This window comes from Thamnophis sirtalis, unplaced genomic scaffold (genome assembly GCF_051295495.1).
Source record: "Thamnophis sirtalis isolate CommonGarterSnake01/CBP01778 unplaced genomic scaffold, rThaSir2_p1.2 scaffold_13, whole genome shotgun sequence".
NCBI lineage: Eukaryota > Metazoa > Chordata > Lepidosauria > Squamata > Natricidae > Thamnophis > Thamnophis sirtalis.
Genome location: NW_028261393.1, coordinates 3,760,732 through 3,786,738, shown reverse-complemented (window position 1 = coordinate 3,786,738; position 26,007 = coordinate 3,760,732). Strand labels below are relative to the sequence as shown.

At 45.4% G+C, this 26,007-nt stretch overlaps 1 protein-coding gene across 1 annotated transcript; it reads right to left on the bottom strand.

The window, feature by feature from the left end:
- Positions 1-1,435: 1,435 nt before the first annotated feature.
- On the bottom strand, positions 1,436-24,474 carry EXOSC5 (exosome component 5). The gene is made up of 6 exons (XM_087727451.1): positions 24,336-24,474; positions 22,451-22,564; positions 17,701-17,822; positions 14,357-14,497; positions 12,531-12,620; positions 1,436-2,508 (listed from the first exon to the last, which is right to left on the bottom strand). Exons 1-6 carry the CDS (start codon positions 24,445-24,447, stop codon positions 2,416-2,418), a joined length of 672 nt encoding a protein of 223 aa, XP_087583577.1. The 5' UTR covers positions 24,448-24,474; the 3' UTR covers positions 1,436-2,415.
- Between the last annotated feature and the right edge of the window lie 1,533 nt (positions 24,475-26,007).

The window sequence follows — 26,007 nt, the reverse complement described above, 5'->3', positions numbered from 1 at the left end:
TATAGAGAATATAGAATAGAATATAGAGAATATAGAATAGAATATAAAGAATATAGAATAGAATATAGAGAAAATAGAATAGAATATAGAGAATATAGAATAGAATATAGAGAAAATAGAACAGTAGAACAGAATAAAATAGAGTTTAGATTCCTTGATTTACTTTCTTGCAGATGTTTCATGACCCAGCTAGGTAACATCATCAGGGCTAGAAGGAGTGCGGTGTTTGCTCTTCCACTCATTTTAAAGCACGTTGGCTGGGGAATTATGGGAGTTGAAGTCCACCCATCTAACTAAGATGATTAAAGGCCCGGAAACTAAAACATGAATAGAATAGAATAATAATAATGGAATACAATAGAATAGTAATAATGGAATGGAATAGAATAATAATAATGGAATGGAATAGAGTTGGAAGGGACCTTGGAGGTCTTCTAGTCCAACCCCCTGCCTAGGCAGGAAACCCTACACCATTTCAGACAAATGGTTATCCAATCTCTTAAAACCCTCCAGTGTTGCAGCATTTACAACTTCTGGAGGCAAGTTTGTTCCACTCATTAATTGTTCTCACTTGTCAGAAAATTTCTCTGTAGTTCTCGGTTGCTTCTCTCCTTCATTAGTTTCCATCTGTTGCTTCTTGTCCTGCCCTCAGGTGCTTTGGAGAATAGCTTGGCCCCCCCTCCCCTCTGTGGCAGCCCCTCAAATATTGGAAGATGCTCACGTGTCTCCCCTGGTCCTTCTCTTCACTAGACTAGCCATGCCCAGTTCCTTCAACCATTCTTTCCATGTTTTAGCCTCCAGTCCCCTAATCATCCTGGTTGCTCTTCTCTGCACTCTTTCTGGTGTCTCAACATCTTTCAACTCCCAGAATTCCCCAGCCTGCGTTGATTTAGCATCAAACTCAACACAGAAGCTGCCCCCCGTCTCCATCTGCTCCCCTTATTTCCCAAAAGTCCAGCTTTTCAGCAATCGCAGTATTTTTCAACTTGAGCAATTTTAAGGGCAGATTCCCTACTGCCAGAATTCATTTAAATGCCGGTTGGGGGAATTCTGGGCATTGAAGTCCACCCATCTTAAAGTGGCCAGGTTGAGAAAGATTGCCTAAGGGCAACAGTTTGCAGTCAGTGGCTTCGGAATATGGATAGCAAAAAGCAGAAGAAATTTATTTATATTTTGGGGGGGGGTGTGTGCTGCAGTTTCTCTCTTGTGCGTGAGGGTCTCTGCGGAGAGGGATTCGAAAAAGTCAAGATGGCAGCCCCCCGACATGTGACTGACAGCTTTTTTTAAACGTGTCGTGACGATGTGTATAACATGTTCACCGCAACAATTACGTGATCTCACCCACCTTGGATCTGCAAAATCTTTCCAAGAGAACAAGGATTCGCTCCCCCCAAAAATAAAAAAACAGGGCAGAGCTGGGATTTCCTTTTTGCTATTTTATTTGTGACATTCATTTCTTTACAGAGGCAGCAAAAATCCAGAGTACTCAATCAACGGCAGTTTTTTCCCCCTCTTCATTAAGTCGCAGCCCTGGAATTCTTCTGCCGGTGTTACAGCTCCCTCTACCGATTAGGAAAAGTGTTTTTTAAAATAATAGGGGGGGGACGACTCAAAACTTAACAGGTCTTTCCTGAAGTCCTGTTAGCTGTTTCTCCCGCCTTCAATATCTCAAAATTTATTTATTTTTATTTTTAAAAAAATGGCTTGGAGATTTACGCCTCAAAAAAGGGATGGAAGCAAGATGACATTTTGCACAGCAACTGATCCTTTCCAAGTGACCCCCCACCCAAGGCTGGTGAAATCTTGGTCCACCGTGCGGCTTCTCCAACCAAGTGGAATAAGAGTAACAGAATAACGGAAGGGGACCTTGGAGGTCTTCTAGTCCAACCCTCTTGCCATCAAGCCGGCCGATCAAAATTGGTAGCTTCAGGTAGTGTACAAGCCTTTCTAATAACTGACATGCAAGAGATTAAATATATATATATATATGGCAAGCATTAAGCAAACCGGGATAAATCGTTCCTTTTAAGCAAACTAGGATGAATTCTTCCTTTAAGCAAACCAGGACGAATTATTCCTTCGCCGAAATAACTCGGCGAAGATGAGGATGGGCAGAATCAGTTGGGTGGGTGGGTGGAAATAGGTAAAACCGAGCAAGAATCGAACTGGATACAGAGACTTTTTCTGCAGGCAGGATATGTAACATGTATTTTCGAAGTCCTGGGCGCTGTGGATTGTCGGTGTTTAGGTAGCCAGCATTCTTAGCTTGTTTGGCTAGGTTTCCCCAACCTGGGTTAACAGCAGCCCACACACATCTGGAAAGCAGAGTCCGCTGTGGGAAGGATGTTGGCTGCGTTAACCTCTCTTCCTTAGGAATGTCCCATTGCACTGGTGATTGGGGGGGGGGGGCAGCAGTCACCACTTTGAATACTTCCTGCAGGCAGCGTCTCGGTAGAAGCGGAAGATGGTTTCGGCTGCTCGCTGCGCGGTGGCGATGCACTGCTGAAGCTGCAGAAATCAAGGGGAGATGGTTAAAAGCAGGAAAGAAGGAAGGAAAAGACCCCTCCCAAACAGATTTGGGTGGGTGGGGGGCAGCACAGGCCTTGCTCTCTGCCCCCTCCCTGATAGGACCCCCAGTCCCAGGTCTCAATTGCACCCATGGCACAGCCTTCAATTAAAGGGGTGGTCCTTGCCCTACAAATCATTCATTTACTGACCAAAGTTTCAGCGGCCCTGGAAAAAGGTACTTACGACCGTTTTTCACACTTAACGACCGTTGCAGTCACGTGATCAAAGTTCCGATTACCTGACCCTATGAGTCGGTTGTAAATTATCTGATCACACAACCATGGGGAGGCTGAAACAGCGTGAAAAAGGATCGCAAGTCACTTTTTCCCCCCAAGGCCGTTGTCACTTCGAACGGTCGCTAAACGAACAGTTGCAAGTCAAGGATGCGAGAACGACCACGGGAAAGAAGACAGGTGCTGCCTTGTGTACGGTAAGATAAAGGAGCCGGAAGCCCTCAGCTGCGTAACGGATGGAGAAAAATAAACACAAAAAAAGATTTCCCTTTCCGTCTCTGCCGAACAAAACTCCTCATTGGTGACAAGCAAGGCATCTGGCCAGTAAAACACTCTTGCTAGCTCCATTCCGTTGCCCAGACTCCACACAGCAAAGGATTATGGGGTCGTTAAAAGATGATGATGAATCAGGTAATAAAAAGGGACTTGTGGGAGATTGGCTTGCAAGGTTCCTGTTAATGCAGCCACACCATAAAGGAAAATTGGCTCATCTTTTTGAGTTTCCTTATCTGGCCTACTCGCAAGACTGTGTTTTAATTAGTCAATTTATATGCAAAGGAAGACATCCATTCTCACCCCCACCCCATGTACAGAGGGAACTAGCAACCCAATTCTCCATGCCACCCCCATCCTCCTCCTCCTCCTCGTCAGCCGAGCCATTCGCATGGAACTGTCAAAAACTGTCTGGCTCGTTTACGCCTTTTCGGCTCAATTACCAACGGCACACGGCGTGGCCGCAGTATGTGACTCCGTAGCCGGCGGGAAGGCAGACAAGCGGCTACAAATAAGGAATCAGTTCAGCCCTCCGGCTCAATTCAACGGGCCATCCATCTTCTCGGAGGCGCGCCGAACAGGTGCGGTGATGCGGGAACTACTGCGGGAAAACGGTGAATTTCTCCTCTGCCAATCAGTCCCAGACCCGAGTTTGTGGAACCAGAGCCACACAAAAACTTGTGATGAATGCAGGGACACAAGATTGTGATGAATGCGGAGACCTTAACTACAGCTCCCAAACCACCATGGAGTCAATTCACACAATATACTTAACCAACACCAACTTAGCGCACGTTGCTCGGGGAGACCACAATCCTGGGGTTAAAACCTTCCCAGCTGGCTGCCCGACCAGCAAAGTTAACGGGGGGCAAAGCTGGGTTTGCTTAACGCCCGTGTGATCTGCTCAACGACCGTATGATTTAGTTCATGGGCCCATTAAAAAAAAAAAAGATCATAAAATTGGACGGGGCCACATTGTTTAGCAACCGAGGAGGCCCCAGACCCAATTGTGGCTCTTAAGTCAAGGACCCACCTAACCTGATTTCCCCACCCCAGAGAGTCATGGTTTGGGCAGTGACTTTCCTCCCAAGCCAGGTTTCGATAAGGCACCATGCTGCACCCACGCCCGACGTGGATTTGCGGGCTTCACACCCAGACCCACAAACGCATGAACGGTTCATGCTTCGCCTGCCTTCAATCCAGCACAGTGGAATTGCTTGCGAGTGGAGCACACAACAACAGCGCATATTTTGTGCCTCCAGATAATGGGCTCTTGCAGAAGCCAAATTAAATGTGCTGTGAAAAGCAATCCACCGTGTCCAGCCACTGCTTCCCCCCCCCCCAAACGGCCCAAGGGTTTTTCGCGTGGTTGTCTGTAAAAAAACCAGGCAGCCATTGAAGGGAACCCATTTCAAACGGAGCTGCAATTTGCCCAGGAACGAAGACCCCAGCTGGGCGCGGGAGTTCTTGACCGTGGAAAATGATGGAAAGATGTTGCTCGCTTCCCCCGCCATCCCACCCCCCCCCTCCGGCTAAGCTTTCAAACCACCACGGAGTCCAGCATGCCACCCAGTGTCGCTGAGCTCAGCTCCCAAATGGAAGTAAATTATAATTATTTTCTGTCCTTGCGGGCTGATGCCAACCGCCCACAGGTGCCCAGGTGACTAAGACCCTGTCAAGGGCAGGCTGGAAAAAAATTACTTCTGCGGTCTCCAACTTTTTCGGCTGGCAGAGGGATAGTTTCGCCTGTGTGAGCTTGCCCACTGCTTCTGCAGCCTGGTCGGATGGCCTTGCCATCCAAGGGACTCACAAAATAATCACCAAGGGGCACCAAGGGAATGGGGGGCAAAATAGAGCCCCCCCCACCTTAGATGTCAGGCTCTTTCACTAACACACTTCAGTCAATTTTGTTTTGTAGCTCTCCTTATTTGCTCAACTAAGTTCCTCTAATGAGGAACAACAGAAGTTTAATGTGCTTTAAGAGGTGTTTGTTTTACATTTTTAAGACATCTGAAAAGCAATCCTATGCGCGGATCAGTACAGCCTGCTCCAGTCATTAAGAAACACGAGATTCGGTTTTACGCAAGTCGAGGATAATTTACTCAAACAAATTAAGAGATCAAAGTCCAATGCATATAAAGAGATTATATAATGCATTAATGGATTTGGAAACAGAATTAGTTAAAGACTGTATGATTAAATGGGCTCAAAATTTTGAAGAACCAATAACGTTGGATACCTGGGAAAAGATATGGGTAAGAAATGTAAAATTTACACAAGCCCAAAATTTGAGAGAAAACTTTTATAAGATGTTTTATAGAGGGCATTTAGATCCTAAAAAACTGGCGTCTATGTATCCGAACTTACAACCTAAATGCTGGAGATGTGATTGTGCTGATGCTACGTACTATCATATATGGTGGACTTGTAAAAAGGTTAAAGCATTTTGGATAAAAATATGGTGGATTATGCAAAATGTTCTTTAAAAAAGGATAAAGTTTACCCCTCAGTTATTTTTGTTAGGTATAATTACTGATTATACAGTTGTAGAGATTAACCTGATTTTGCATTTAATAATCACAGCTAGACTGTTGGTGGCGCAATACTGGAAGAAGTAAGATTTGCCTACAATTCAAGAAAGGACACTAAAAGTAACAAACTTAGCAGAGATGGCTAAAATATCGGCATATCTCAAGGACCATTCAAACGAGAGATATAAACTCTCTCCAACAACCAGTTCTCCGAACTGCTTAGAAAGTTACCAACCGGTTCTCCTGAATAGGTGTGAACCGGCTGAATCCCACCACTGGCGTAAGGTGAGTGTGCAGGGCACTCACCTTCCACGCATGCAGACTCACATTTTCGGTTCTGGCCGAACCAGTTGTTACTGTTGTGGCCCGCCAGTGGAGCTGGCAGCAGAGTCGGACAGTGAGGAGGTTGGGGAGGAACCTGGGCCAGTCCTGGAGTCTGGGGAAGGCTCGGATGAGGGCTCTGTGTCGGAGGCAGAGAGGGGGCCAGGGCCGTCTGACAGTTATCAGCTGCCTTCGGAGCCAGACATCAGTGGGGCAGAAGAACAGCTGGAGCCTGTTCCCAGTGTGCGGAAGCGCAGAGTTGCCGGATGAAGGGAACAGCTAAAAAACAGGGGTCGACTTGGGAGTAAGGCCACAGGTGGACGATGAATGGCCCCCTCCCAGATGAATTAAGAGAGGAGTGAAAGAGGAGGGGGCTTTTCCGGGAAACAATTCGTTCGTTCGGTCGTTAGATTCGTCTCAGGAGTGTGGAGATCTGTCCGTGAATCTCCGAGACTCTGTGCCAAAGTCTTTCCTTGCAAAAGCACCTCATTTGGAAAATATTCACATGGCAGCTTTCCAAGATAGATAAGGTCGGTGGTCATAAATATTCCTTTGAAAGACAGCTTGCCAGGCCTTTGTCAAATATGAATGGGAGGAATTCACGTTCGTTTAATAACAGGCGTTTTGCCGGGACCAGGAATCTGCCTTTGTGCTTTTGGGGGACGCCTAGGTGAGAAGAATAACATTATGGGACGCCCATTTCTGAAATGGGGGGGAAACCCAAAGGGGGTTTAGAGTCAGATTTCTCCAGACGTGTCAATAGGACAGGCCTAATAAATATATTCTTGTGAGTTTTGATTCCGCTGGGTGTATTAACTAGGACCTTGGCACCCAAATAAGCTGCACCCCGATACTCAGTCACAGACCGGGGGGTTGGAGACCCCTGTGTTAGAGGATGCTGGATAACTTTTAGGGATGGGGAGCCCAGGAAAAAAAGGGGGGGCTATTTCTCCTCTTCCTATCTTCCCAATGTGAGATTCGTTTGCAAGATTCTTCTGCAACCCTCCGTGCGAATTACAAGCAGAGCATTTGGGGGCGAGGGGGAAACGGGGGACGTGCGCAAAAACGAGGCCAGGCATCAGACGCAGGCCGATGTTTGTCAAAGGCTTCTGCGGACTCTGCGCTGATTAAAATGGACGCCTGGCTGCGCCCCCTCCGTTCCACCGTCACCTAAGTGCCGATTTTAGCCAGAGGCGATGGAGGTTGTGATGAATGCTTAAAGAGGTGGAGAGAATGCTGGCGAAGACCCCCCGCCCCCCCCAAAGGTGCGTTCCTGCTAAATAGGGGAGGGGGAGGAGAGGAAGCAGTGCAGCAGGGCTCACGTCAAGTCTGAAAACATTTTTTTAAAAAATAAAAATAAAAGTCAAAGGCGGCACAAAAGCAGACAAATGGGCTGCGGAATGTGACATTCGTCAACAAGCAGGGAAATCTTCCAACTGATGGGCACAAAAAAAAAAACCCTTTCAGGAGAAAAACTACAAAGGGTTAATACAATATAATACAATACAATAGCAGAGTTGGAAGGGACCTTGGAGGTCTTCTAGTCCAACCCCCTGCCTAGGCAGGAAACCCTATACAGTTCCAAACGAATGGCTATCCAGCATCTTCTTAAAGACTTTCAGTGTTGGGGCATTCACAACTTCTACAATATAATACAATACAATACTACAATACAATAGCAGAGTTGGAAGGGACCTTGGAGGTCTTCTAGTCCAACCCCCTGCCTAGGCAGGAAACCCTATACTGTTCCAGACGAATGTCTATCCAACATCTTCTTAAAAGACTTTCAGTGTTGGAAGTTCTTGACTTACAACCGGAATTGAGCCGGGAATTATGGACGTAAGATCGTGGCAGTCATTAAGTTGGTCGACGCGCAATCGAGCTCTATTTTATGTGGTTGCTACGCAAATGCAGTGGTTGTTACGTGGGCCTAAAACTGGAAGTAATTTGGGGAGGTGGGGAAACTTCTGTGCTGGGGAATTCTGGGAGATCCACTCAGCTTAAAGCACCGACTAGGGAATTCTGGGAGTTGAAGTCCACCCATCTTAAAGTGGCCAAGTTTGGGGAAAAAAATTGATCTTGTCTAGTGGTTTCCCCCCCCACAGGGGGCCAATTTGATTTTTAATTTTGAATCTTGTTTAAACCTTGTTAATGGCCTTTTAGGCTTCGTCCGTGTGAGTAGAGTTCACTTTTTGAGTAAAGGAAAGTGGGGCATGGCCAAAAAAAGGTTGGGAATCACTGATTTTACTAGTCCAAGTCCAAGAATAACTTGCATTTTTGTGTTGTGGCCCAGCAGGAGCCATTGGAGCTGCCACCAGACTCCGACAGCGAGGGGCCCTATGAGTCGGCTCTGGAGGATGTGGAGGACCCTGGACAGGGTTCCGACTCCGAGCAGGCCGCAGAGAGGCTGGTTGGCCACCAGGAGGCGCCTGAACCTTGGACCAGTGGGGAGTAGACAAGGGAGTGTGATCCTGACATCATGCATTGGACCAGTGAGGAGGAGACAAGGGAGTTGTTCCTGGATGCCCAGCACAGAAGAGCTAATAGGCATAAGGAACAATTACGCAATTACAGGAGGTAATTGCACTCAGCTGGTGGTCATTAGGCTCCTCTCCAGACTATAATAAGGACTGCTTGTGCACACTGTTGCAGAAGTCAACGCAGGAACGAATGTCGGAGAACATTATTGTGAGCTTGGCAGGCTGGATTGCTGCCACAGCTTATCTGTGCTGGATTGCTGCCCAAGATTGTCTGTGCCGGTTTGCTGCCAAGGACCTGTCCGTCCGTTAATTAAATGCCGTAACTTATCTTTGGCTCAGAGTGTGTGTTGGTGTGGGACGAGGGGCAGTCTGAACACATTTGCATATTCAACAAATGGCCATTGGAAGGAAGAGACCCGTCGTAGCTCAGAATTTGAACTGTGGGGTCCTTGGTGTTCTCCGAGGTTGGTGGTTTTCTTGCGGACGTTTCCTTACCCAACTAGGTAACACCAACAGTGCTTTGTTTACAGGGTTTTTTTTTACAAAGCGCAAAACCAGCGTCGTTCTAGCATTGATGCTGTTGCCTAGTTGGGTCATGAAACGTCGGCAAGAAAACCACCAACCTCAGAGAATACCAAGGACCCCACAGTCATCGTCATTCCCCCCCCCTCCTCCTCGCCACAAACCCCACTCCGTTCCAGCACTGATGACGTTACCTAGTCGGGTAATAAAACGTCTACAAATAAGAAAGCCCTGAGCGTCTCCACAGATCACCCTGGCTCTCCTCTTCCTTCAAACGAGGAGTCTTCATTCCAAGCCGGATAATGGCGGCCGCAGCCTTCATCAAGAGGGTACCCAGCCCGAGAAGGAAGAGACCGACCTCAGCCCAAGAGAAATCTGATTTAAGGTCCTCCCCTGGGCTACTGGCCAATGATTCTGTTTTTCAAGAGCCCCCCCCCCCCCAAATTTATTACAATTCGCCCCGAAATGAAAAAACCCAGCCATCTCCACCTGACAGAAACACTGGTCTAATTAATGTGCCGTTCAATAGCACATTAAACGTTCCTAATGGTCCCTTCGGAGCAGGACGGGCTCGGCGTTCAGGACCATTTGCCAAGACGGTAATGAGAAATGACTCGGCGCGCCTCGCGTGGAATGCTAACGGCCTTTGGGCGATGCATAGCCGCAAGAGTACTAAAAGAAAAAAGAAAAAACCAGAACAGAATAACAGAGTTGGAAGGGACCCTCGGAGGTCTTCTAGTCCAACCCCCTGCTCAGGCAGGAAATATTATAGCATTTCAGGCAAGTGGCTCTCCAATCTCTTCTTAAAAACCTCCAGCGATGGAGCACCTACAACTTCTGGTGGCAAGTAGTTCCGTTGATTAACTCTTCCCGCTGTCGAGAAATTTCTCCTTCGTTCCAGGCTGCTTCTCTCCATGGTTAGTTTCCATCCGTTGCTTCTTGTCCTGCCTTCAGGGGCTTTGGAGAAGAGGTTGAGGTCAAGAGGGCTTCCAGGACGGTGGAGGTTGAAGCTTTGCCTCAATTTTAGGTGGTCCAGATTTCTGCTGAAGGCTTCGTTTGGCTAAGCAAACCCTCAAATCAAACCCAACCCAACCTTTGTCTGGAATGGTATAGGGTTTCCCATCTCCAAGGTCCCTTCCAACTCTGTTATTCTATTCTATTCTATCCTATTCTATTCCTATTCTAAATATTCTATTCTTATTCCTATTCTAAATAAAGATTCTATTCTATTCCTATTCTAAAGATTCTATTCTATTCTTATTCCTATTCTAAATAAAGATTATATTCTATTCCTATTCTAAAGATTCTATTCTATTCTTATTCCTATTCTATTCTATTCCTATTCTAAATGAAGATTATATTCTATTCTTATTCCTATTCCTATTCTATTCCTATTCTAAATATTCTATTCTATTCTATTCCTATTCTAAATAAAGCTTCTATTCTATTCTAAATAAAAGATTCTATTCCTATTCTAAATAAAAGATTCTATTCCTATTCTAAATAAAGATTCTATTCTAAATAAAAGATTCTATTCCTATTCTAAATAAAGATTCTATTCTATTCTTATTCTAAATAAAGATTCTATTCTGTTCTTATTCCTATTCTATTCCTATTCTAAATAAAGATTCTATTCCTATTCTAAATAAAGATTCTATATTCTATTCTTATACCTATTCTATTCCTGTTCTAAATAAACAATCTATTCTATTCTAAATAAACAATCTATTCTAAATAAAAGATTCTATTCCTATTCTAAATAAAGATTCTATTCTAAATAAAAGATTCTATTCCTATTCTCAATAAACATTCTATTCTATTCCTACTCTAAACATTCTATTCTATTCCTATTCTAAATATTCTATTCTATTCCTATTCTAAATATTCTATCCTATTCCTATTCTAAATATTCTGTCCTATCCTATCCTATCCCATCCCATCCCATTCTATTCAAACCAAATCTCCCAAAATCAATTCAATTCAGAAGACCTTGGAGGTCTTCTATTCCAACCCACTGCTCAAGGGGGGGACACTATTTCAAGCAAGTGTCTGTCCAATCTCTTCTTAAAAACCTCCAGTGATGGAGCACCCACAACTTCTGGAGGCAACTTCTGTTCCACTGGTGAATTCTCCTCACTGTCAAGAAATTTCTCCACCGTTCTCGGTTGCTTCTCTCCTTGTTTAATTTCCACCCATTGCTTCTTGTCCTGCCCTCGGGTGCCTTGGAGAATAGCTTGACTCCCTCTTCTTTGGGGCAACCCCTGAGATATCGGAAGACTGCTATCATGTCTCCCCTGGTCCTTCTTCTCATCAAACTAGACATACCCAGTTCCTGCAACCGTTCTTCGTATGTTTTAGCCTCCAGTCCCCTAATCCTCTTTGTTGCTCTTCTCTGCACTCTTTCTAACCCCTCAAAACGATGCAGGTTTGAAACTTCGCCTGACTTTTAGGTGCTCTTGATATATATATATTTTTTGACCGTGCCCTACAGCTATCTCTGACACACGTAACAAGATGGGTGGGCCGGTGCCCGGAGAAGCCATCCTGAGCTGATGGATAGGGTGGCACAAGTACTTCCACCGATTCGGATGAATGCCTCCAATTAAGGCGCTTGCCAGCAAGCTGAGCCATTTGGCAGAAAAACACACGGTTAGGGCTGCCGTTGTCAAGACGAAGAGAAAGCGCTCGGGGAGGGAGAGAAATCACAAATGCCTTTGTCAATGCGACGTTGAGTGAGTGTGATATCCACGGTAACCAGGCGCCTCCTTGTGCCAGGCGCTGATTTATTATTATTATTAATAGGATTGAAAGCGTTTCGGCCAGCTTCCTGATGGGAAGTGGCTTCTAAACGCTTGGCAACCCTTGAAAAACACAGCCAGAGGAAAGGATAAACGGAGGGAAATCCATTCGCCATCCCCCAGGTGTACAAAAACCCAGATTTCATTTAAATCCTCATTTAAAAAAAAAAAAAAAATTAGAACACGTCTGGGGGCTTTGTGGATTCAATTGAACGTTTTAAAATTCGACTAGCGGTGTTTGTCAACCGTGGCGACTTTTAAGTCCTGGGGACTTCAACTCCCAGAATTCCCCAGCCAGTTACATCCTGGGGACTTCAACTCCCAGAATTTCCCGGCCAGCTAAGTCCTGGGGACTTCAACTCCCAGAATTCCCCAGCCAGCTTGCTAGAAGGTCGCAAAACTGGACACTGGAACCTCATAAATGTGAGTCGGCTGTCACACATCCCCATGGCTGGGGACTCACAGTTATGACGGTGCCAGTGTCCCGGAGTCACAGGTCAGAAGGGTGAAAAACAGACGTAAGTTACTTTTTTTAGTGCCGTTGCAACTTTGAAAGGGATATACGGTTGTTAAGTAGAGCATTACTTGTATTTCTAGATTGTTGAGTTTCTGCTAAAAAAACAGGAACTAATACACTCTTACTGTCCTTGCCTGGGCTACCTCGCAGGGGTGACGCTCATCAGAAATTCACAGAAGACAAAAGAGGCTTTGAAAACAAGGCGCTCAACCCCCCCTCCTCCCCCCCACAAACGAGCGTTAAAGGTCACATTCGGACACGCCAGATCCACCAGCCGTGACCCTCACCTGTTCTTCAGAACACGTTCCCTTCATGGTGGAGAGCAGGATTTTCTTCTCAACGCTGTCGATGGCGAAGGTCAACACCGCAGGGGCATCCTGCAGAAAGAAAGAATCTTGTATTCCCAAAGAAAATATCAATTTCAATATCAATTGGGACTGTACCCCGTAATCCTGGCCTGATACAAACCCCCAAATTCTCAGGAAAGCTGGGAACGATCAAAGGTGAAGCTAAAATAATTAGGGTTAGACTCCCCCTTGAATTCGGATTGGAAAAAACCGACGTCGCCAACGGATTCCTAGCCCATCGGTATGGTTAGGAGGGGGGTCGTCTTTTCAAACCCACCCCCCTCTACGCTTCCGGTGAAATACATGGGGAAATCCCATAGAAGGAAAAACCAAATTAGCGTTAGGGTTAGACCCCCCTCCCTTGAATTCGGATTGGAAAACCGACGCTGCCAACAGATTCCTAGCCCATCGGTATGGTTAGGAGAGTGTTGTGGCCCAGCAGGAACCGTTGGAGCTACCACCAGACTCCGACAGCGAGGGGCCTTATGAGTCGGCTCTGGAGGATGTGGAGGACCCTGGACAGGGTTCCGACTCCGACAGGGCGCAGAGAGGCTGATTGGCCACCAGGAGGCGCCTGAGCCTTGGACCAGTGGTGAGGAGACAAGGGAGTGTGATCCTGACGTCATGCATTAGACCAGTGGGGAGGAGACAAGTGAGTTGTTCCTGGATGCCCGGCACCGAAGAGCTAATAGGCGTAAGGAACAGTTATGAAGTTACAGGAGGCAATTGCACTCAGCTGGTGGTCATTAGGCTCCTCTCCAGACTATAAAAGGACTGCTTGTGCACACGCCCCTTTTGCAGAAGTCAACGCATTAACTAATGTTGGAGAACAGCATTGTGAGCTTGGCAGGCTGGATTGCTGCCAAGGCTTATCTGTGCTGGATTGCTGCCAAGGACCTGTCTGTCTGTTAATAAATTCCGTAAAGTATCTTTGGCTCGGAGTGTTTTGGTGTGCGACGAGGGGGGTCAGTACAGGAGAGGGTCGACTTTTCAAACCCACCCCCCTCTACATTTCTGGGTGAAATACATGGGGAAATCCCATAGGGGGAAAAACCAAATTAGGGTTAGGGTTAGGCCCCCTTGAATTCGGATTGGAAAACCGACGTCGCCAATGGATTCCTAGCCCATCGGTATGGTTAGGAGGGGGTCGACTTTTCATGCCCACCCCCCTCTACGCTTCCAGGTGAAATACATGGGATTAGAGTTCCATCCTTCAGAAAGTGGGAGAATTCTGGTGTGTGAGTTCTTTGGGGTGAATGTTTCTCATCTTCTGCCACTTTAAGAGGCGTGGACTTCAACTCCCAGAATTCCCCAGCCAGCCAATTCTGGGAATTGAAGTCCACTCCTCTTAAAGGGACAGAAGTTGAAAAACAATGGCTGCTCCATTAGTGAGAAGAGCAGAATCTTTAACACATCTTTGCACATATTGTCTTCCAGACTGCTCCTCCCCAGTGCCCAGCAGAAGGTGGCGCAGTGGTTAGGGTGCAGTACTGCAGGCCACTTCAGCTGACTGTTATCTGCAGTTCAGCGGTTCTAATCTCACCGGCTCAAGGTTGACTCAGCCTTCCATCCTTCCGAGGTGGGTAAAATGAGGACCCGGATTGTTGTTGGGGGCAATATGCTGACTCTGTAAACCGCTTAGAGAGGGATGAAAGCCCTATGAAGCGGTATATAAGTCTGCTATTGCTATTGCTAACCTATGGTACTCCCTGCCACCAAAAACAACAACTGCATTTATCCAGCCGGGAATGAATGAGGATACCCACCTTTTCTTGCTTCGCGGTGGGGTCGAGGAGGATGCTTCCGTCGGCGTTCAAGGCGCAGGTCACTCCGCAGAACAAGGCGCTCATGGGCAGCCCCGCGTCTATCAACCCCACGCAGGCGGCGTTCAAACAGCTGGAGAGCAGCTTCAGGGGCAGAGATTTTGATTCAGGGAAGACAATCCAACAGGTGCAGACAAGGATGGGGAAGGGGATAAACCGGGCCAGGTCTGCAATTCCCAGGCACCCCAGTTGTTGGGAAATTGTGTGGTACAGTATATATATTTTAATAGCAATGTTCTTTATAGTAGGGATCACCAACTAACCTCAGGGACCACTAAATTCATAATTTTAAATCCCGCGGACCACTAATATGATTTTTTAAAAAAAAAAAGATAAATAGTATTTAGCGCAATATAAAACATGCAAATAAGTTTTGCAACCGGCAAATTTATTTAGTGGCAGCTCTAGCATCCTGGAGTTATGTTCTCGGCTTTTGCATCCTTCCCAGCTGGCTCCCATCAAAACAAAGTCATTGGTAGGAAGCCGTTCACTTAATGACCACATGATTCGTTTAATAGCTGCGCAATTCTTGAGCCGAGGTGGCGCAGTGGTTAAATGCAGCACTGTAGGCTACTTCAGCTGACTGCAGTTCTGCAGTTCGGCTGTTCAAATCTCACCGGCTCAGGGTTGAGTCAGCCTTCCATCCTTCCGAGGTGGGTAAAATGAGGACCCGGATTGTTGTTGGGGGCGATATGCTGACTCTGTAAACCGCTTAGAGAGGGCTGAAAGCCCTATGAAGCGGTATATAAGTCTAACTGCTATTGCTAATTCGCTTAATGAAGGACCCAGATTGTTGGGGGCAAGAGGTAACACCGCATAGAGAGGGCTGTAAAGCACTGTAAAGCGGTATATAAGACTAAGTGCTATTGCTAATGGCCGCACGATTCACTTAATGACCACCTGCTTTACTTAACGATCACACGATTCACTTAATAGCCACATGATTCTCTCAGTGGCACATGATTCATGTAATGAATGCACGATTTCCTTAACAGTGGCAAAAAAACAAACAAAACTGTGACTCACTACACAACTGCCTTGCAAAAAAAAACAAAAAACGGAAATTTGGTTTTAATTTTAGTCGCAAGTCGAGGATTACCCTGTTCGGATTGCAGAACGGAGAAAGCTAGCTATCCCACAAGAAGGATCTTAATATTTTGATCTCGGGACAATCCATTCTCCCTACTATCTATCCGTTTTCCCCTTCCCTGGGATTTATAAGGAATTTCTCTTCTCTCCTGCCAATTCTTGCTCCCAGCTTCAGCTGCTTTCAAGGGGAGAAAGTGAGTGCCTGAAAGGGAGCAAATGTGTGTTTGTGTGTGTGTAGGGGTGTGTGTGTGTGATGGCAGGAGGCCTGCAATGCCAGTTGCTGACCAGGCTGCCTCGTTTTAACGTGCAAAAAAAGGTTGCCAGCCTCTCTTCCCTCTTCATTCTCCAGGTCTCCTGCTCTCTGCCAAGGCTTCACTGCCCTCTGCGGGCTGCAAATAAGTAGCTAGGATTGACTGGCAAGGCTTAAAAAAAAAATAGATGCTGGTTTTCAAGGCCTGCCCAATTATTTCATCTCTGTTGCAAGCCCACCAACTTTGGAAGGAGAAGTGGAAGAGAATCCTCAACCACGGGCAGAATAAATCCCTCTCTCTATAAAAGACTTTGACTGCCGGGATCACCCAGCCAGCAGGATAGCAATAGCAATAGCAGTTAGACTTATATACCGCTTCATAGGGCTTTCAGCCCTCTCTAAGCGCTTTACAGAGCCAGCACATTGCCCCCAACAACAATCCGGGTCCTCATTTTACCCACCTCGGAAGGATGGAAGGCTGAGTCAACCCTGAGCCGGTGAGATTTGAACAGCCGAACTGCAGAACTGCAGTCAGCTGAAGTAGCCTGCAGTGCTGCATTTAACCACTGAGCCACCTCAGCTCTTATATACCGCTTCATAGGATGGCTGGGGAATTCTGGGAGTTGGAAGTCCATACATCTTGAAAACATGAAGTTGAGAAACATTATGCTAGGACAGGGGTCAGCAATACTCAAAAGAGCCACAAAGGTCCTAATCGGAAGCCTCCCATTCAATTCTAGAGCCGACCGGAAGTCTGGTTCTCCCCACCGTAGAGTATTCTCCTAGCATGGCGCCCTCTACCTGTCCTAATTGAAAGTCCTATCAATTATGGAGCGGCAAAAGGGGAGCCGCAGCAGACGGAGGAAAGAGCCACACAAGGCTCCAGAGCCGCAGATTGCTGACCCCTGTGCTAGGAGACAGGTTGTCGGTAAGTACAAAGAACTCTAATCTAGGCCGCATCAGAATTCACAGGTCCAGAGCGAGCGCCACTTTGAACATCTATCCACACTTTGGGTTTTGGGATGTGTGTGTGTGTGTGTGTGTGTAACACAGAGCAGCACAAAGTTTCCTCAACTCCCCCCCTCCTGTCCCATTTCCTGGGAGACCCATCTCATCGCCCTTCAAAATATATTTTTTTCTTCTTTTTGGTCTACCTCTCAGCCAAAAATAGGATGGGTGGGTGGAGATTAAAAGCACAATGACTATATATGTATACTTTTTTCTTTTGTTTTTTTTTTTAAAAAAGGAGGAAGATATATGTCAAAATTAAATATGGAATTATAAATACCATCAACACGTAAAATGGAACTTGCTCAGAAGCTGAAATACACCATGTAAATGAGAGGAAGAGTGTGAAGTAGAGGAGAGAGGTAAGGGAAGAAGAGAAGGCAGTGGGGAAGAGGAGGAGAGAAAGAAGGAGTGGAAAGGGGAGAGAAGAAGGGGAAGTAGAGAAGAGAAGGATGACAGAGGGAAGAAAGGAAGTAGGGAGGCGGAGGAGAGAGGGAGAAGAAAGGGATGGATAAGGTACAAACATGGTATAAGGAGAACAGAAAAACCAATAATTGTTTTTAGGAGTTGATGGTAAGGTGAATTGATGTAAACATTGAATAATACAATACGATGTTGGCTAGGTAATAGTATACATGTGATCGTACGTTATGAAAATGGAAAAATAAAAAAAAACCGAGGTGGCGCAGTGGTTAAATGCAGCACTGCAGGCTACTTCAGCTGACTGCAGTTCTGCAGTTCGGCTGTTCAAATCTCACCGGCTCAAGGTTGACTCAGCCTTCCATCCTTCCGAGGTGGGTGAAATGAGGACCCAGACTGTGGGGGCGATATGCTGACTCTGTAAACCGCTTAGAGAGGGCTGAAAGCCCTATGAAGCGGTATATAAGTCTAACTGCTATTGCTATTTTAAAAATGCCTTTTTTTTTCCTAAAAAGGATACAGATCCAGCATCTGTAATCACCTGGAGGACCACCGTGATAGAGGAACGGGGGTGCAGGTTGCCCAATATCACCGCCTCGCAAGTCTTCTTGATCATCTGTTCTCTGCTTTTCTCGTAGACTCCTGCAAAAGGGACGCGTTAGGTGTGCGTTAGAAGCCGAGGCGGCGCAGTGGTTAAACGCAGCACTGCAGGCTACTTCAGCTGACTGCTAGTTCTGCAGTTCGGCTGTTCAAATCTCACCGGCTCAGGGTTGACTCAGCCTTCCATCCTTCCGAGGTGGATAAAAATGAGGACCCGGATTGTTGTTGGGGGCGATACGCTGACTCTGTAAACCGCTTAGAGAGGGCCGAAAGGCCTATGAAGCGGTATATAAGTCTAACTGCTATTGCTATTGCTATAGAAGGGTTAGAAGTTTGCTAAAAAATGGTCACTTCCAGAAAGAGTGCAGGGAAGAGGAACAGAGAGGATTAGGGGGCTGGGGTCATGGAGAACGGTTGCAGGAATTGGGTAGGTCTAGTTTAGGTGATGGCAAACCTTTTTTTCCCTCAGGGGCCACCATAGCACATGCGTGCCAACACCCATAATCCTATGCCCTCCCCCAATGCGCATGCATGCACAACCCCCGTTTTGGTGGTAGCAGGCCCCCCCTGAAGCCTCCTGGGACCAAAAACAGGGGGTGGGTGGGAGTATTCACAACTGCGATTGCCTTAATGACGGTATTGTATTGTATTGTATTGTATTGTATTGTATTGTATTGTATTGATACGATTTATAGGCCGCCCAATCCCGGAGGATTCCGGGCAGCTTACAATGAAGGGAAGGGATAATAAAAAAATGAAAATAAAAAATAAAGAACAGGTTAAAATCAACACACATACATTCGTTATGATCGGGGCTGGACTTCAACAATGAGGTCAACAGCCCCAGGCCTGCCTGAATAGCCAGGTGTTTTTTTTTTGTTTTTTTTAAAATATATTTTATTCATTTTCATTTTCATTTTATACAATCACTTATATACTGTGCATTTGCAAAAAAAAGAGCAGTAAACACAACTCATCTTCCACCATGGAAAACCAACATAGCCCTTCCATCCTCCATACACCCTTTCTTCTCCCCCTCCAACTTTCATTTCTCCCTTCCAACATTCCCCTCTTCTACTTCCCTTCCCCCTCAAACATTCCTTTCTCCCCTTCCCTCCATCTCGCCCTCCTTACATTCCCCTCTCTCTCCCTCTTTACTTCTCCCTCTTCTTTCCCTCTACTCCTCACTTCGGTGTATTTCTCTATTCATTAATCTATTCAATTTATATCTTACACTAAAATTAAAAAAATTAAAAAAAAGGGGGGGGAAATAAAAAGAAAAAAGAAAAAAAGAAAGAAAAAAGAGCAACAGTATACGAGTGCATTCTTCTTATTCTATAAGTTGAAACTATATTTCCACCCTCCCCCCCTCCCCCCCATAAACCCCCCTCCCTAATCCCCTTCCGACTTCCCAGGTCCCATACCCAGCATAACTCTTTATCAAACACAGTCTGGAGTATATTAAAACCAAATAGAATAGCCAGGTTTTAACAGCTTTTCTGAAGGCCACGAGAGTGGGTAAGGTCCGGATTTCTTGACGGTGGCAAGACAAAGGCGGTCAAATGGAAGCAAAGCCCACTTCACCACTGTTTCGCTTAACAACGGGAATGCTGAGCTCAACTGGGGTCCTAAACCGAGGACTACATGTGTCCCTAAATGCAGAAGCCACCCCCCCCAAAAAGTTGCTCACGCCTTCCCAAGCAGCCTCTCTGCTTCTACCGTCATTTTCTGTGATCCAACAGATCCAGTAAGATCTTTCAGAAGAGCCTTTCCTCGTTTCCTACGAAGGAAATAAATCCGTTTGTTTGGTGTTTTTTTTTTCAATTGCACCATTTCCAGCGAAGTGGGCTCCTCCAGAGATCTGTCGGCACTGAATATCTTCTTTTTTTAAAAAATTGTTTCCTCTGTCCTCTTGCCAACAATATTCTTTTGTCGGCTCCTGGCGGAGGGAACAAAACACCAGCTGGTGTTCTTGCTGGCATTCCAGATGGCCTGCTTGGTTATGGAGATAACAGATCCCTTAGCCTTTTGGATCTTGTTCCCTTCAAAGAAGCAGGGGGGTGGGGGTGGGGAAACAGGGAGGATGCCCAAGAATTTATATCAGAGGAAGAGCTGGACGCAGCGCACTCGCTCCAACATAACACAGGTGTAAGTTGCGTTGAACTTTCCCTGGGTTTGCATATCCATCCCGCCGGCGGTTTGTCCTCGACTTAACGACTGTAATGGAATCCGGAATGATGGGTCTAGAACAGTGTTTCTCAACCTTGTCCACTTGAAGATGTCTGGACTTCAACTCCCAGAATTCCCCAGCCAGCATTCGCTGGCTGGGGAATTCTGGGAGTTGAAGTCCGGACATCTTCAAGTGGACAAGGTTGAGAAACACTGGTCTAGAATGAACGGCGTTTATTAAACAGATCACCCCCGTGACTTAGGTAAAGGAATAATATTCTTGCCTTTCTTTCTTTCTTTTTTTTTAAGATTTCTCTTGTTGTTAAAATGTTTTTATTTTTCATTTTTCATTTTCATACAGTCACATATATACTGTGCATAACCGGGGCCATACAACATTAAATAATCACAGCAGTTCCTCTTGTCAACAATACCCCGAGAAATATAAATAAAATAAAACTCAAACTCAAATAGAAACCCAATATACCTCTTCCGCTCTCCATACACCTCTTTCTTCCGCCCCCCTCCAACTTACTATCTTCCCTCCATCCTTCCCCTCTACCCTACTTACCCTCCCCTTCTACCACTCCTCTCTCCCAGCCCACTCCCTCCCTTCCTTCTCACCCTCCCTCCCATCCTCTCTCCCGCCCTCTCTCCCCCTCTTCCTTCTATCCCACTCCTCCTCCCCTTGGTGTATTTCTACTAAATGTATTCAGCTTGTCCTGTTTTTACGGAGAAATTAAAGAGAAGCAGTATACATGTGAAATCGCCTTACGTTGAAATCTAACTCATGGTATATGTCCCCCCCCTACCCTACCCCCCCCTAACACCCCACCTCCCTCCCCCCCTGACTTCCCAGAGCCCGTACACGGTATAGATTTTTAACAAACACAGTCTAAAATATATTGAGACAAAAGAAATAGAAAAAGAGGTTAATAACATCTCTACGTTGATTTTAGCTTCTTCCTGTTACACTAACTTTGAACAGTTTAAATCATTCCTGATCCTAAGCGTAGACTATCCGGAATTTCTTAGTCCCGTATTTGTTTTGTATATAGTCAATCCATTTTTTCCAGTCTCGTTTATATCTCTCATTTGAATGATCTTTAAGATATGCCGATATTCTTGCCTTTCTAATGTGCTTATTGGCAAGGATAAAACAAGAGAAGAGAACGAGGGTGCGGATTTCAAAATCTATACTAATTCATTTCAGTGAACACACACAGGAGAATATACAGGACAGCGGCCCCAATGGTAAGTGAAGCAAGAGATTGTGAGTTCTCGTCCTGCCTTAGGCACGAAAGCCAACTGGGTGACTTTGGCCCAATCACCAGGAGATGGAGAGTTTTAGTCCCGCCTTAGGTATGAAAACAAGCTGGGTGTCTTTGGGCCAATCACTAGGAGACGGTGAGTTCTAGTCCTGCCTTAGATAAGAAAGCTGGCTGGGTGACTTTGGGCCAATCACTAGGAGACAGTGAGTTCTAGTCCTGCCTTAGGTATGAAAACAAGCTGGGTGTCTTTGGGCCAATCATGAGGAGACGATGAGTTCTAGTCCTGCCTTATATATGAAAGCTGGCTGGGTGACTTTGGGCCAATCACTAGGAGACGGTGAGTTCTAGGCCTGCCTTAGGCACAAAAGCCAACTGGGTGACTTTGGGCCAATCACCAGGAGATGGAGAGTTCTAGTCCCGCCTTATATATGAAAGCTGGCTGGGTGTCTGGGCCAATCACCAGGAGACGATGAGTTCTAGTCCCGCCTTATATATGAAAGCTGGCTGGGTGACTTTGGCCAATCACCAGGGGACAATGACTTCTAGTCCCGCCTTATATATGAAAGCTGGCTGGGTGACTTTGGCCAATCACCAGGGGACGATGACTTCTAGTCCCGCCTTATATATGAAAGCTGGCTGGGTGACTTTGGCCAATCACCAGGGGACGATGACTTCTAGTCCCGCCTTATATATGAAAGCTGGCTGGGTGACTTTGGCCAATCACCAGGGGACGATGACTTCTAGTCCCGCCTTATATATGAAAGCTGGCTGGGTGACTTTGGCCAATCACCAGGGGACGATGACTTCTAGTCCCGCCTTATATATGAAAGCTGGCTGGGTAACTTTGGGCCAATCACCAGGAGGTGGTGAGTTCTAGTCCTGCTTTAGGCATGAAAGCCAACTGGGTGACTTTGGGTCAATCACTCTCTCTCTCAGTCTAACCCTCCTCACAGGGTTGTTGTTGTTGTGGGCAAAACAGGAGGAAGCTGTGTTGGATATGTTCGCCACCTTGAGGTTTTTGTAAAAGTAATAAAGGCAGGGATGGATGGATGGATGGATGGATGAAGGGAGGGACTGATAGGTAGGCAGGTAGATACAGACAGATAGACGAGATAGACAGACACACCCATACATGTACATATTGTACCTCCAGCATCTAGCAGGCAGAAAACCCCCTCAAAGTCCCCCCCCCCCAGTCCTTGGGGTGATCCCTAACCAGGGCCCCCTCACCTGGCAGGCCCACTTTTGGCCTCAGCAGCACTTCCAGAGTTGCTTTATCGTAGATTTCCTTGCTGACCTTCACCTCTGTAGGTCCATACACCCCGACTAACACGGAAGTATCCCCTGGAAATAATAATAATAAAAAAAAAGGAAGGCTCTTTCAGATGCCACTTTCAGCTGAACTCTAGAAAGCGATAGAATTATAGAAATTCCTCTACTCTAAATCCCACTTTTGGGTGGGAGACCGGCCTGCAGCCCAAATATGTTGAATTACTAATAATGGGGGTGGGGATGTTGCAAGAGTCATCCAAAGGTCTATGGAGATTCTTTTTTTTTTTTTAATGAAAATTTTGGGAAAAAAAACTTTTACAAATATTTACTTTCCTTGTTTATTCATTCATAAGCTAACTGAAATTTCTTAGTCCTATATTTATTTTGAATATAATCAATCCATCTTCTCCATTTCAACTTGTATTTCTCATCTGAGTGGTCCTTAAGGTATGATATTTTAGCCATCTCTGCTAAGTTTGTTACTTTTAACGTGCATTCTTGAATAGTAGGCAATTCTTCCTTCTTCCAGTACTGCGCCACCAACAATCTTGCTACTGTTGTTAAGTTCAAAATCAAATTAGTCTCTATAACTGTACAATCTGTAATTATACCTAACAAGAATAACTGAGGAGTAAACTCTTTTTAAGAATATTTTGCGTAATCCACCATATTTTTATCCAAAATGCTTTAACTTTTTTACAAGTCCACCATATATGATATTTAACTTTTTTACAAGTCCACCATATATGATAATACGTAGCATCAACACAATCACATCTCCAGCATTTAGGTTGTAAGATCGGATGCTTTTTAAAGAGGCAAAACTGGACTGTCTGATTTTTCTTTTGGAGACATTTCATTTCTCATCCAAAAAGCTTCTTCAGTTCTGACTGGAATGCTGAGAGCTGAGATGGCACAGTGGTTAGGGTGCAGTACTGCAGGCCACTTCAGCTGACTGCTATCTGCAGTTTGGCGGTTCAAATCTCACCGGCGCAAAGTTGACTCAGCCTTCCATCCTTCCGAGGTGGGTGAAATGAGGACCCAGACTGTGGGGGTGATATGCTGACTCTGTAAACCGCTTAGAGAGGGCTGAAAGCCCTATGAAGCGGTATACAGGTCTAACTGCTATTGCTATTGCTTCCTGGATGAAAAGTGATACGTCTTCCAAAAAAACCCAGAAAGTTCAGTTTTGCCTCTTGAAAAAAAAAATCACCTTTGGGACAGTTATCCAAAGGACAACTTTGGCAATCCTCCATAATTTTTAACAGGATTTCTGCTGAGAGTAATCCTGGGAGTTGAAGTCCACACCTCCTAAAAGGGTCACATTTGAGAGAGAGAGAAATGGTTTTAAACCAGGGGTTTCCAACTTTGGCCACTTTAAGACTCATGGGCTCTGCTGGCGAAGGAATTCTGGGAGTTGAAGTCCACAAGTCTTTAAAGTGCCCAAGGTTGGGGAGCCCTGGTTTAAACCATCTTTTAATGCCAGGGAAAGAAATCAGCCAGGACATATAACCAACCACAACATGCCTCTGAGCACCACTGGTGGTCCCCCACCCCAGGGGAGGAATTGACCTCTACATGTTTTTTTCTGGAATTAAAGGAATTATTTCAGGAAAGCTGGCGATGCCCCTTTCCCATCCTGCCTGACCGCACAGACGTGCGAGAATGGGAGTTGGGGTCCATATCGCGAAGGCGCCTGATTAGAGAAGGGTGATCTCCCCCCCCCCCCAATCACTATAAAAAAAATAATCAGGGAAAAAACCCCACGAGGAGATCAAGAGTTGGAAGGGAGGGAGGGAGGGAAGGGAAGCTGGGCGGGAGGACAGCAAGCCGCGCTGCGCACCCTGCATCCAAGAGACGGAGCCGTCGGGACGGGAGATCGGCCCCTGCTCGCACACGATCCGGCGCAAAGAGGGCAGATCGCCGGAGTCGAAGCGCCGCTGAGCACTCTCCATGCTGCCCACGTGGTTCCCTTCGCGGCACTTCCGCATCCGGGGCTTTTTTTTTTCTGAGCCTGGCGCGGAGACGGCTGATTAGTGGTTGGGCGCCACGCCACGCCCCCCGCTCTGTAGGGCCCGCCTCCCAGAGCCTTAGGAGGCCCTTGGTGGCTTTTTGTAACAGGATGCCTGTGAGGTTGGGGGGAGGGGGGGAGGAGAGAAGACAACACACACAGACACACAAAATCACCCTGCTATGTTGCGGCTATCATTTTTTTATTCAATTTATGAGCACTTCTACTCCAGAAGACTCTGGGCAGCAAATCTAAGAGTTATATCTATGTAGCTTCAGTCCTATTATTCTGTCTATCTCATCTCTATATTTAATCTTTCTATCTAATTTCTAGATCTGTTTCTATATCTATATCATCTATCCATCTATTTATCTCTAATTTCTATATCTAATCTCTATATCTAATATTTATATCTAATTTCCATATCTATCATCTAATATATCTAATCTTTCATTTCTATATCTGCCTATCATCCATCCATCCATCCATCCAATCTCTATATTATCTATCAATCTTTGCTTTATCCATCCCTCTCTTTCTATGTATCCATTTCTCCATCATCTATCTCTCATCTATCTCTAATGTCTATAATGTTTCTATCTAATTTCTATATCTGTTTCTATATATCATCTATCCATCCATCCATTTATCTATCTCTAATTTCCAGAACATCCACCCACCCACCCACCCATCCATCTATCTATATCTGATGGATGGATCTATCTATCTATCTGTTCTATCTATCTATCTATCTATCTATCTATCTATCTATCTATCTATCTATCTATCTATCTATCTATCTATCTATCATCTGTCTATATTTGATCTATCTATCTGATAGATCTATCCATCCATCCATCCATCCATCCATCCATCCATCCATCCATCCATCTACCTACCTACCTACCTACCTACCTGATAGATCTATCTATCTCTATCTATCTATCTATCTATCTATCTATCTATCTATCTATCTATCTATCTATCTATCTACCTACCTACCTACCTACCTACCTACCTACCTACCTACCTACCTACCTGATAGATCTATCTATCTATCTATCTATCTATCTATCTATCTATCTATCTATCTATCTATCATCTATCTATCTATCTATCTATCTATCTATCTATCTATCTATCTATCTATCTATCTACCTACCTACCTACCTACCTACCTGATAGATCTATCTATCTATCTATCTATCTATCTATCTATCTATCATCTATCTATCTATCTATCTGATCTATCTATCTATCTATATCTGATCTATCTATCTATCTATCTGATCTATCTATCTATATCTGATCTATCTATCTATCTATCTATCTATCTATCTATCTATATCTGATCTATCTATCTATCTATCTATCTATATCTGATCTATCTATCTATCTATCTATCTATCTATCTATCTATCTATCTATATCTGATCTATCTACCTACCTACCTACCTGATAGATCTATCTATCTGATCTATCTATATCTATATCTATATCTATA

Coding starts and splice junctions, on each gene's coding strand:
- EXOSC5 (XM_087727451.1), bottom strand. CDS start 24,447: ATGGAGAGTGCTCAGCGGCGCTTCGACTCCGGCGATCTGCCCTCTTTG. Junction 22,565..24,335: donor CTCCGTCTCTTGGATGCAGG/GTGCGCAGCGCG, acceptor TATTATTTCCAG/GGGATACTTCCGTGTTAGTC. Junction 17,823..22,450: donor GCCAAAAGTGGGCCTGCCAG/GTGAGGGGGCCC, acceptor TCCCTTTTGCAG/GAGTCTACGAGAAAAGCAGA.